The 12,388-nt window shown below is 51.0% G+C and overlaps 1 protein-coding gene across 2 annotated transcripts in view; it reads left to right on the top strand.

Annotated features, from left to right (window-relative positions):
- ARHGAP11A (Rho GTPase activating protein 11A) overlaps nucleotides 1–12,388 on the top strand; it is a 350,081-nt gene that overhangs the window by 174,550 nt on the left and 163,143 nt on the right. For both annotated transcript variants that reach the window (XM_069638559.1, XM_069638560.1), the window contains one exon: nucleotides 2,335–2,470. In XM_069638559.1, the coding sequence (XP_069494660.1) occupies nucleotides 2,335–2,470 (136 nt within the window). The remainder of the gene's footprint in view (nucleotides 1–2,334; nucleotides 2,471–12,388) is intronic.

Below are 12,388 nucleotides of genomic sequence, written 5' to 3'. Positions count from 1 at the left end.
CCCAAGGCCATGTTGAGATCTGTTCCCAATAGTTGGAATTGATCCTGGAATGTTTTGACCAGGTTAGACTGTAGGGACAGCATTTCTCTGTGGAAGTCCTGGCGTGTGATTGGTGCTGTTGGGTGCGTCTCCTCTAGCGTATTGCTGCCCATCGCCCCTTCCTGGGAACCCCTGGGGGCCTCAGTGGCTTCCCTGGCTGTCCACATTGTGGGTAGTGTACCAGGTGAATCTCCTTGGGTGGGGGGTGCGCCCCTCTACTCGCTTTGCCTTTGTTTTTGTTGGACATAATGTAATGTGCGCTGTATCCCTCTGTCGGCGAAAGCAACCTCTTGGTGATGATCACTCTCCCGGATTCACTCCTTCACCCGGTGCCTCTCTGCCCTCTGGGGAGGTACTCCACGGCCCCTTCCTTCTCTCCGAGATGCTCCTTTTATGTGCCACTCGCTCTCCCGTGCTTGTATTGCCGAGGGTCGCTTCTGTACTCTTCTTGTCACTCCTGGGACCGGGTGCTCCCTGTCCCCCATGCTGCTGTTCCCAGGGCCTACTGACGGTGCACTCAGCCCCCCGTTGCTTCTCACAGCTTCCTTGAGGTGGGGCCCTTTCTGTCCAACAGTCTAGGCACTGCCTTCCCTGATAGGTGCTCTGCCCTTCTGTGCCAGCTTTTAGGTCTCCTTGGTGCTGGCCTCTCTGTTCAGTTCCTTTGTGCCCGTGGCCTATGGCAGAGCAACTCTGGCATTTGTGTGTGTGTGGGGGGGGGGGTTTGCCTCGCACGGCTCAGTGGTAAGCAGCCACCCCAGGGCCCCTGGTAATACTTTGTGCGCGCCGGGGGGGGGAAAACTGCTTCCTCCCACTAAGCGGGTTATTTTTCTCCTTCCGCCCGTACTTGTACTGCGAATCTGGGCACGAGAACCCAACGTGTGCGCAGGTAGGGCGCCCGGTTCATGGGCGTTGTGCTCTTTATCTTGGCGCTCTCTCCTGGACTCCGCTCCTTTCCGCAGCAGGCTCCTTCACTCCTCCGGAGGTCCCCCGGCAGGGTGCCGGCTCCTTGCCTCCCGCTCCTCTTCTTCCTGCTGCTACGTCCTGCGAGGAGCTGCCGCCGCCTTAGCACCTCCTCTGCCACCTTCGTTGGCCGGAGCCCTGTCCTCTCGCAGGGCGGGTCGTCGTCGTGGGGGGGTGGGGCCCGCTGATGTTCCCGCTTGGTCCGCCAGCCAAGAGTCGGCCGGCTCTGCTAAGGTGCGTTTTTCCTTGCCCACAATCCCAACCCGCTCTGCGCTACTCCTCTCTCGCCGCGGTGCTTCAAAGCGGGGGCCACAACGCTTTTCCTGCCCCCAAACGTCTCTCTGTCGTACTTCCTCTGCTTGCCCCGGTAAGGCAACTGCTGCGGGGTGGTGAGTTCGGCAGTAGTTGCGTGAAGTTTCTGGGAGCTCCGCCGGCACGTCTACCTAGTGTTGGCGGCCATCTTTGAATCCTCCTTTTCACTTTTAATGCTTGAGATATTGAATCCCAGCAAAGTTACCCATGGTTAGTTACACAAATGGCTTTATGGCGGTGCAGAGAACACGTTCTTAAGATCCCACCACTGTTACAATTTTGAAATTCTTTGTTTTGTCTGTTTAAATATTTGTACACAATTTTACCTCTTATGCAGTAAATTCTCCTGGTTAAAAAATAAAATGAGCTGTTCTGTATTGCCCGGAGAACCAACCAGACACTTCAATTATGTTGCTCAATTTGATATGAGAACGTGCACTCCCACTGAAACCATAATGTCTTGGACCCTGCTGACTGGGACCTTGTTGGTGTCTGTTGTCCTGGCTTCCTCTTAGCATCTATGTAAGAACATTTTTTGTGTAGAAATGTACCCAAACTAATTAAATGGTTAAAATTGGAAGCCTACATTTGAGTAGAAACTTCTTACAAATGCTCAAATTTAACAATGGGGAGTGCTTTGCGTGTAGCTTTGGGGGAGCGGGAGGGGGAGAGGCGATTCCTTGGCGGGTCCTTTCCAGGTCCCTCCTGCCTAAATAATTTGCTTGAGTTTAGGGGGGCATTGGCCTGAGGTTTTTGCCTCTTAAACAGTTGTTTATTCATCAGATATTCATGCTCTTAGCTCAGCGACCACGTGCCCGCCTTGGAAGCAAGACGACACGGAGCAACACCGCTTTGATTCCCGGGTCCATGCTTGGAAACCTCTGGGTATTAAGCGTGTTATAAATAACCCATCATATGTTGAGACCAACCTCTCCTCCAGGTGTATGCATTTTCTTGTCTAAATCCTTGCATGTTTTCCATCTGCTGACCTTACCGTTAACTTTTTCTTTCTCACTCCTGCAGCACAGTCCGATGCCAGCCCCTGCGTGTCTCTGGAGAACTCTGAAAGCTCCCTTTCTCCCTTCGTTATCAGCACAAAGCTCCTCTCCAGCTCTGGAAATAGGAGGAAAAAAAGATTTGAAAGCAAGAAGATGCATAGGTAATTCTATCCAGAGTCCTAAAATGACACTTCAATAACTGGCGTTTACACTCCAGGGTAGATTTTACTAAATCTGCTCTAAACGTTTTTCTGTGCTGCTATAATATTATCCTTCACTGCCACAGTCATATGTTTAATGAGCTGGCTTTTTTTTTTGTACTTGCTTGCTGACCCCTTGCTTCCTCCACCCTCCCCATATCTGAAATAGGAGGGATCTTTGGCTGTACTTCATTGTAGGTGGCGCAGGTACACAACTGCATGTTCTGACATGTACATGCCTAGCATCATTTTCACTTTGTCCTTGGTTGTCCCACTTGTGAGTACCTGGGGCTATTTCATAGTTGAAAACAGAATCTTGTTTCAGTGACTTTGTAGCTAGCCGCACACATGCACTGTAGATCTCGTCCCACTCATGATCGTTCACTGGTTTTCGGACAGGATTTATTTTTTGTTATTTTATTCTTTTTTTGGTGCTGCATTCTCATGCAGGAACGTTTTGCAGCACTGCTCTGAAGACCGGCACAATCCTTCTGTTAGCATGACCATTGCAACAGCAGTTTATTCCATAGGACTTGTTGGGCGCTGGGGGGGAGGTGTGTAGAAGTAAGCTGACTCCTTCCCCATCCCCCCAAGCCCCTGGAACTTGGCAGGTACCAATGTAGCTGATTCCTCTTGCTTTCGCATTCCTTAATCTGTTCCCTGTGAGAGGATTTAAAATTCATCACCTTTATTAATCAGACAACAGATGGGATTGGAGAAATCCCTATAAGAGGAAGGGATCTTTTTAACCATGATCTAATGGCCTATCTGGCACAAGCTGACCAAGCAGTGCTTAGTGTGTGTTTCAGCTTATAACTAAGGTAGATCTGGGTCTTCTTAAGGTCACGGATCATTCTCTAAGGCATGCCCCTTTCCTTGCCTTTTGGCTTCAATATGCTGCTGGGAGACACACAAAGGGCCTGGCACTTCCAGCTACAACTCTGTAATGACCACTGTTCAGGGTCGCAATGTTTAATTCAAAATGCTGCAATGGTCCTATCCTATCCTGTCCTTTCGGATTCCCAAATGTAACGATCGCAGATAGAACGCCAAGCTCCCTCCCTACCAGAAAATATTAATTTCTTGCACCCAAAGGTAGCCTTACCAGCATGCACTTCTTCCCCCTTTGCAAGAGTATCGCCTTGAAATTTTTGCCATTGCTCACGCTTGTCATGCTGCGTTATCGCCCTACGTACTGGAGTTTCCCTCCAATGTTAAAATCCTTAAATCTGTTACTTTTTTTTAAAATAATTTTTATTAAATCCAACTGAACAATACAAACCAAACAAAACATGAGTCATCAAAAACATCATACACTTGACAACAATGTACTGCTTCCCCCGCCCCTCCCCCTGGTCTGAGCCTAACCATCTTCATTTTCCATTTCTGCATCCTGTGGCAGATGCTCCTTCCCCGTGGAGTCATCTGGGTCCGGAAATGACCCGAACAGTTCCGCTATTAGTGACTTCCAGGCCATCAGGGACTCCGTACCCTCCAATCCCCCGACATTGCTAGCCTCCTGCCATGCCATAGTTTCTGCCTCTGCCCATTTCTGCAAGTCCATCCACCACACCTCCACCTGTGGTCTATGACATGTCTTCCATCCCATGGTTATTCTTCTTTTTGCCAGCACATATGCTAAGTCCTTCAGTTTGCTCACATGTTTTAGTTTATCAGACCTCGGGAACACCCCTAACAAACAAGCCCACACCGTGTCCACTACCATCTTGACCCCCTTCACTGCCAGTTTACTTTCCACTTCGCGCCAAAATCTTGATATGACCGGGCACGACCAGAACATGTGTACCATGCCCGCGTTCTCCTCATCTCACTTGGGGCATGCCTGTCGTACTGCATTCGCAAACCTCGATATCCTCTGGGGTGTCATATAGGCCCTATGCGTGATATACAGTTGTATCTGTTTTAACCTAGCATTTCTAGACACCTTCTTATGATACCCCTGCACCCGTTCCCACATCCTGTCTTCCATCGGGGTCCTCACTTCAGTTTCCCAATCCAATCTCAGTTGGGTGATCTCTTTTCCCCACTTTGAGAATCAACATCTCGTATAATCTAGATGTCTCATGCCCCCCTTCCGCTATGTCGTAGATCGTATCCACTGTGGCATCTGGCTCTCCCTCTAGCACAGTTTCATGCCACATTTCTTTCTCTCTGCACCAGTCTATAGTGTTAATATACTGACCCGCATGCAACCCGAACCCATCCCGCAACTCCTCAAAAGCAACAATTGAGCCCTCCTGCCAAATGTCTCCCATGGTTGCAAGCCCCACCGGCTCCCAGTGGTTCCTGATTATCATCCTTAGCTGTACATCCGCCCCCGTCAATGTAACCAGTGGTATCTGCAGGGAGCATGGGGTTGCACTTTCTAACATCTTACACGCTCTACGCCACACTTGCCACCCCAGCAACATAATCGCCGGACGCCCTTTCAGTTCAGCTCTGGGCACCCACATCATTTCTTTCAAGTAAAAAGGTGTGCAATCCCGCCCAAACAACCTGTGTTCAGAGGTTTCTACATCAGAAAGCCATTTAGCGACGTACTGCAGTTGGCTTGCCACATAATACACCTCATAGTTGGCTAATTTTATCCCCCCTCTTTCGTGGAAGTTCTGTAGCTTCCACAATGCCACTATTCCGTGTGCCATGCCACAAAAAATCCCTACTCATACTGTTCAGTCTGGTGAAGAACTTCTTAGGTATCAGGTATGGAATGTTCGCAAAATAATGCAGGAGTCTAGGCAGGACCACCATCTTGAGCATCGCTGCCCTCTACATCATAGCTAAGGGCAACCTCACCCAAAACCGCATGCAGTTCTCAATTTTCCCCAACGCCATTGTGCCTATGCTCTTCTTCCACAGTGTGATAGATATCTAACCCTAAGTATCGGAACGTATCAACCGCCCATGGCACTGGCAATACAGGTAACCTCTCCGCCGGGATCCCCTTATACCTTACCAGCGGGAACATGCTTGACTTCTGGGGGTTCACTGCTATACCGGAAAGACCTGCATATCTATCCATTACCTCCAGGATGTGTTGAAGATTCTCTTCCAGGTACCTCAGGTACAGCAACATGTCATCTGCATATAGAGAGATCAAATGTTTTTCCCCTTTTACCTCAATGCCTATTGTATCGTACTGTTGTCTCAGGTATATCGCTAGAGGTTCCAGGGCGAGTATATAGAGCATTGGGGACCACGGACAACCCTGTCTGGTGCCCCGACCTAGCTGCCACCTTTCCGATATCACCAATCCTGTCTTGACCCTGGCCAGCGGCTCCTTATACAAAATCTGCGCCCACCGTACATATCTTGGCCCCAGCCCATACCCTTCCAGGGTCGCCAACAACCATGGCCACTTAACCGAATCAAAGGCCTTTATTGCATGCAGGGACACTATCGCCATTTCCCCGGTGTGTTTGCTGCTGCTTTCAATGATACACTGGAGTCACCTGTGATTATTCGAAATATTCCTGTGTGGGACATATCCCGTCTGATCAGGGTGTATTAATCTACCAATCACCCTCTTCAACCTATTTGCCAATACAGCCGTCAATATTTTACCGTCTTGATTAAGCATTGACAAGGGGCGGTACGAGATACAGCTGTGCCCAGGCTTATTGGGCTTGGGCAGCGGTATTATGACCGCTTCCCTCAATGACTCCGGCAGATATCCTGTCTCAAATGCCTCATTCAACATTTCCAGCAGCGGAGGGAGAATCTCTTCCGCATATATTTTATAAAATTCAGGTGGCAGTCCATCTGTCCCCGGCTTCTTGCAGGTGGGTAACTGCCTCACTACCTCCCCCAGTTCCTCCAGGGTGACTGGTGCGTCCAACTGTTCTCTCTCCTCCTCACTTATCTTGGGTAACCCGATATCCTCCACTGTCTCCACTATCGTATCTCGGCAGTTTTCCCCTTGGTCTGCATATGTCTTATAATAGTACACAAATTCTTGGTTGACTTCCTCTTGAGTATCTGCTACACTACCGTCCTCCCTTGTAATAGTTCTAATCGTAACTCTAGGGTTCTCACTCTTATATAACCATGCTAAAAGTCGACCTGGTTTATCCCCCCCGCGTGCTGCCCCTCTACATATTTCCGATAATTCAGGTTACACAATCTGTCCCAGTGCTCCGCACATTTCTGCTGCAGCAGAAGTACTAACTCTAATTTCTCTTTAGTGTCGTCTTGACCCCTCAAAGCCGCCTCCTAGTCTCTCTTCTGTCTCCCGTAGGTCAGCCAAAATGCCACCTTGTAACCCTTTAGATTTAGCGATAGCTGCCCCTCTCATCACAACTTTAAAGGCCTCCCACAGTGTTCCCGCCGAGTCTACGCTACCTGTATTCTCCTCAAAATAATTCACAATCTCCTCCCTCATGTCTTCTCTAAAGAGGGGGTCTTTCAATGCCTCAGCTCGCAGGCGCCACGTCGGAATCCTCGCTCTCAAGGGGCTAAATCGCAGGCGAGAATCGGGGGCGAGTGGTCCGAAAGGACCCTTGCTTTATATTCTATTTGTACCAACTCTGCTGTCACTTCAGACGTAGTAAAGAAATAATCTAGCCTAGTGTTCAGCTGCTGCGGGGCAGAATGAGAGTACTGCCTCTCTAGGGGGTGACACGCTCTCCATGCATCCACTAGCCCAAAATCATTCAACAATGCCTGCAGCGCTTTGGCCGCAGGAGCTGCTCTATCCATCTTCTCATCTGACCTATCTACCCTTGGGTCAAATACAGTTGAAATCACCCCCCCAAATCACAGCACTCCCCACGCACTTGCTCACGTTAGTACACAACGTCCTAATGTACGCTGCTGTGTTCTGGTTCGGGGCATATGTATTTATTATGCTTATTTCCCTATTTTCCACTAGCCCTCTCAGAATGACCATCCTCCCGTCCGCCTCTGCCACCTCTTGTAACCGCTGGAAGGGGACATGCGGAGCCACCCAAATGAGCACGCCCCTAGCATAGGCAGAGTAAGATGAGCCCACCATCACTCCCTTCCACTTCCTAGCGATCATATCCGCTTTCTCGCATGTCAGGTGAGTCTTTTGTAGCAATGCAATGTCTATTTTATGCCTGCGCAGGTAAAGCATAACCTTATTCCTTTTCAAATAACTGTTTAGCCCCCTCACATTACATGATATTATTCTAAGGTCCCCCATAACTTTCTCCAAGTGCCTTCCCCCTCCCACAGGCGCAGTACGACTCTGAGATCTCTACTCGTCTACTTAGGCTCTTTCCCAAATACCAACTCCCTTTAACCCAAAAAACACCCAACTCCCCGCTCCACCTTCCCTCTCCTCCCAAAACTATATACACTTCAAACTTCCCACCTCCCTCCCCTCCCCCCGCCCATTCCTTCCCCAACAACTCCCTCCCCAACTGTTGCCCAGCTCCATCCCTGGATCTCAGGCACCCCCACATCTAGCCCTGTCTGGTACACACAGAGCTCAGTGGGGTGAAGCGCCCTAATGGCCACTTAAGTATTAATACTGAATGGGGGTGTAAGGACTAGCCCTGCCAGGCCCCTTATTAAAGCTACAGTCACAGTGCACACCATACAATATCTATTCTACTCCAATCCCGTCTGCTAACGGGCCACATCAATGACTATAATCCAGTCCCATAGTCCAGAGCCGCACCAACTGCCAGCGCTCCTGTTACACTTTACTTATCTCGTCCACCTCCTTCGTCAGCCTGGATGTCGGGCCTCTGGGGGCATCCCTGCGTATCAAGCAATCCCATAGCATCCTCAGGGGTGTCAAAAAACAAAGTTCTGTTTTTATGAAAGACCTTCAATTTCGCCGGATAAAGTAGCATGTATTTCTGGCCCGCTTCCCTCAGTCTCCTTTTAACAGCCCTGAAGTTCATTCGGCTCCGCTGCACCATCAGGGTGTAGTCCGGGTAGGCTGTTATGTTTGCCTCCCCCCGCTTAATTGTTGCACCTTTGCGGAAGTGTGCCAAAATCCTTTCCCGGTCTCGATAGTTGAGGATCTTGGCGATAACTGGCCTAGGCGGATTGCCCGGCGGCGGCCTCCTCGTCAGGGCCCTATGTGCCCGCTCCACAGCAAATCCCTGAGACAGAACTCCTCCGGTTATCTCCTGTAGCAGCATGCCTTCGACAATCTCAGTGGGGTTATGGCCCTCCGGTATACCCACAATACGGATGTTATTCCTTCGGGCGCGACCTTCCGCTTCCTCCGCCCTACTCTCCAAGTTGCCCACTCTCTGCACCAGGGCATGCAGTGCCGACTTGTGTGTGGCACAGTCCGCTGTGTTCAGACTCCCTTCCTTCTCCAGGCTCTCTGTGCGCTCCGCCAGGGTCCTTACATCCTGTCGGAGTAGGTTCACCTCCTCCTGCACTTCACCAACTTTAAGGTCCAACGCTGATTTTAATTCGGCCACAACTATTTCGAGCTTGGCCTCCCAGTCCGCTTTCAAGTCTGCTTTCAAGTCCGCAATCGCAGCCAGGACCTCTTGATTAGTGCCCGCAGCGGCCCTGCTACCTGCGTGGGGCCTGTCCCTGCTTCTGGCACCTTCCGTGCCGGGCGGCGTTCTGGTGAATTCGTCCAGCGTGGGCTGCTTCACTTTTTGCCTTGGAGGCTTAGTAGACATGACTTAGCAGCCGCACGTTGTAGGTCAGCCCACCCCTTATGCTCCACAGTTAGGGGGAGAAGGGCGCGCACTCCGTTCCAGTGCCCTAGGCCTTACCCAAGCATGGGGGCCTCAGAATCTCAAAGGCTCCGCCAGCCTTCTATTGCCGCAATGGATTGTGTCCTCCCACGTAATAACAATCCGCCTCAGGCTATCCGCCTCTTGTCGGGGGGTCAGCGCCAATGCCCGCAGCAGCTGTTTGGGGCGCCGATGCTACGCCGCCCGCTTGGCCAAAACGGCCACCACACAGACTCCTGACCTCGAGTGCAGCGACAGATCACAGTCTGGGCGCCAGCTCTCTCTTAGCAATTGTCCAAGGCCCCCCAATGCCACTGCTTCACATGTTAATTTCCACCACAAGTGATCCTACCGTGGGCGGAGTGTCCGCATCATCCGTCCATAGACTTGCTTGGATCGGTCTGTCCTTTAGTGGGCGTCGTCCCACTACTGCCCTCCAGCTTTTATCACAGGCCTCCACCTCGATCCTCATTGCACAGTGGGTTCCACTGTCTCATTGCGCAGCCCTCGATCGTGCAACAATGTAGTGCACGCCGGAGTGCTTGCCCATCATCCAGTCTCTCCACAAAAATGCCAAACACGGCCGGTCAGGGCCCCCACAGTGCTCACCTCCGCAGAACCCTCCTGGGCGTATCAGAATGATTCCGGCTCTCTCCTCTCCTTCGCCCAGGTCCCGGCGGGGGCCGGTGCCTCCAGCCTTATCTGGCCCCCATAAGCCCCACAACCGCAGGGGGGGGGCCACCATTCAATGAGCACCCCAAGGTCCTACCACGAACCCCGGGAGCACAATGCTAGCCACCACACAGTGCCCGGCAACGGCAATCCTCCCAGGGGCAGCTTCGCCGTGTCCTGCAATCTATTTACAGGACCCCTGCTGCACTTATCCCCGCCACGGGCCTGGCCACCCTCCTCCGGCAGGGTCCTGTATTGTGCTCACAAGCCGGGCTTCACATCCCACAAGAAGCCTCAGTCAGCCCAATCACGGCCGCACCAGCTCCAATGTACCGCGCCGCTGATGTTACAGCGCAGTGTACTGCCACACTGTCCGCCAGCGCGCCCGCTGGGTTCAGCTACCTCGGCCCCCTTTGCGGCCGTGCCGAAGTGGTCTCCTCTGGAATCGAAGCCCGGTGAGCGCGGCTTCTCCACTCCACTCCACCTCGCTCCGCGACAGCTGCGCCGCCAGGGGCAATCCTCCAGCCCCGCGTGGCATCCGATGCCAGGCACTGGCCAGGGCCCTCCACACCTGCCGTTCTCGTCCCGTACCGCGGTATGCGTATCGCGGTCTAGCAGGGCCCCCCCTCAGCAGTGCCTCCTGTGTTGTGTGCCGGCAGGGTTCCTTAGAGGCCACTTCTGGCTTAGCCAGGGTTGCACCAGCTCGCCTGCACGGCCGCAACTTCCGCAGTTAGTTTATGGCCCTTTTGTCCTGGGGTCGCCATCTTGCCAGTCACTCGATCTCCGCACCCAGCTACTTTCCGATGGCCGTAACTTCCCTTCCACGCTACGGTTCAGGCCCTCGCAACTCTCATTGTGTGCTCTGGTCCTTCAGACATACTTGAGTATCATACTGGCATGCCTTTTCACTCGAAAACTTGTTTTATCCGAAGGATCATTAACGGATCTACAGGAGCTCCCCACAGGCACGTCCTTTCACGTAGCCATCAGGCCACGCCCCCTCCTTAAATCTGTTACTTATGGGTGGAAATTCCTTTTTTCTTTAACTTATGTGGTGGCCCCTGTGCTTTTTGTTGGCGGTTAGGTAGGTTGTTCATATGTAAGCCAAATCTCCTCTACCTGTAATATCCCAGCACCTTTTGCTGGACCTTTTTCTTCTCCTGAATAAGGGTAACAGTTTGCCCCTCATTCATTCTTTTTTCTCGGACCATGGGAACCATGTTCAGTATGTTTTTATTGTATTTAATGGAGTCATGCTTTCCTCCAGATCTCCTAACGTCATCTTTAATTTACTTTTGCAGCACACAGCACCTTTTGTGCAGTGGTGCTGGGAGCCCTTTGGGCTTTATATTTTTATTTTCCTTGAACTACTATTCTCAAGGATAGCGGTATACTTTTTATCCTTCTTACTTTCCCTTTTTGAGATCAGCAAATGCCACCTTATGTGGAGTGCTGAGGGGTTTTAGCACAACAAAAGACAGAATACGTTTATTCTTCATCCCCTTTCTCACTACTCTAACATTGCATAATAGAACTTAAATATCAACCGCTACTTGCATACCAGAACCCAGCGCCACCTCAATGTTAATTACCAACCGTATTGTAGAGCTGGCTGTTTCTTCAAGTGTGAAGACCAATGGGATATCAGAATTGACTGTCCCTTCAATGGCAAAAGTCACCCACGTCTTAGAGCCTGTTCCTTCTAGCTCAATAGTCACATGTTCTCTAGAACCTATTGCCCCTCTAAATGCCACCTGTGCGTTGAACATGTTGCTCCCCTTATTCCGGAATCCACCACTGCATTAGAACCTGCTGCGCCCTCTTCAGCAATTGCCACTGGTATATGGGAACTTGTTGACACCAATATGGTGAATGCCACTTGTTAATTTTTTTTTTACTTTTTATTAACATTTATCACAAGAAACAGACCTTTTCAATGTAGCAAGAGGCCCTTATAGCCCACATAAACGAACAAGTCTAGATCTCCCGCTCCACCCTCGCTAACGCGCCCCCCCATCCCATGTCAAAATCGACTTTTATTTAATGGTGTGTGTCTCTTCTATCTTTGTCTCAGCTTCGAGGGCACTCATATTGTCTGTATGCGTCTCATTTTTAGCTCTTCTCCGAGGCCCTCCCACCGCTTTTCTCCCTTCCATGCTGTCCCCTTCCACTCCAAGCACACTTTCGATTTCTCTAGTGGCTGCCCTCCCCCAGCCCCCATTTAACCAGTAGGGCAGACCACTCAATATGAAATCTCAATTTTATTGTTCACCGCCGCCGTGAGCTTTTCCATGACCATCATGTTCTGAACCTTCCCCTCCTACATCACTTTGTTCATTTTTCCAGCATTGAGCATTGCCAAGCTCCTCGCCCTCAACATGGCTTCCCACATCGCCGGGAGTCTGTTCTTCCCTATCATTTTGTGGGAGCCCTAGCAGCAGCTTCAGCGGGTCTAGGTCCAGCCCAGTCCCAGTCACCTCTTCCATCCAGCTCAGCACTTCTTTCCAAAACA

This window comes from Ambystoma mexicanum, chromosome 14 (assembly GCF_040938575.1).
Source record: "Ambystoma mexicanum isolate Mex_15411 chromosome 14, UKY_AmexF1_1, whole genome shotgun sequence".
NCBI classification, from domain to species: domain Eukaryota; kingdom Metazoa; phylum Chordata; class Amphibia; order Caudata; family Ambystomatidae; genus Ambystoma; species Ambystoma mexicanum.
Note: the sequence above shows the minus strand (reverse complement) of the source record. Positions and strands in the feature narration are given on the sequence as shown.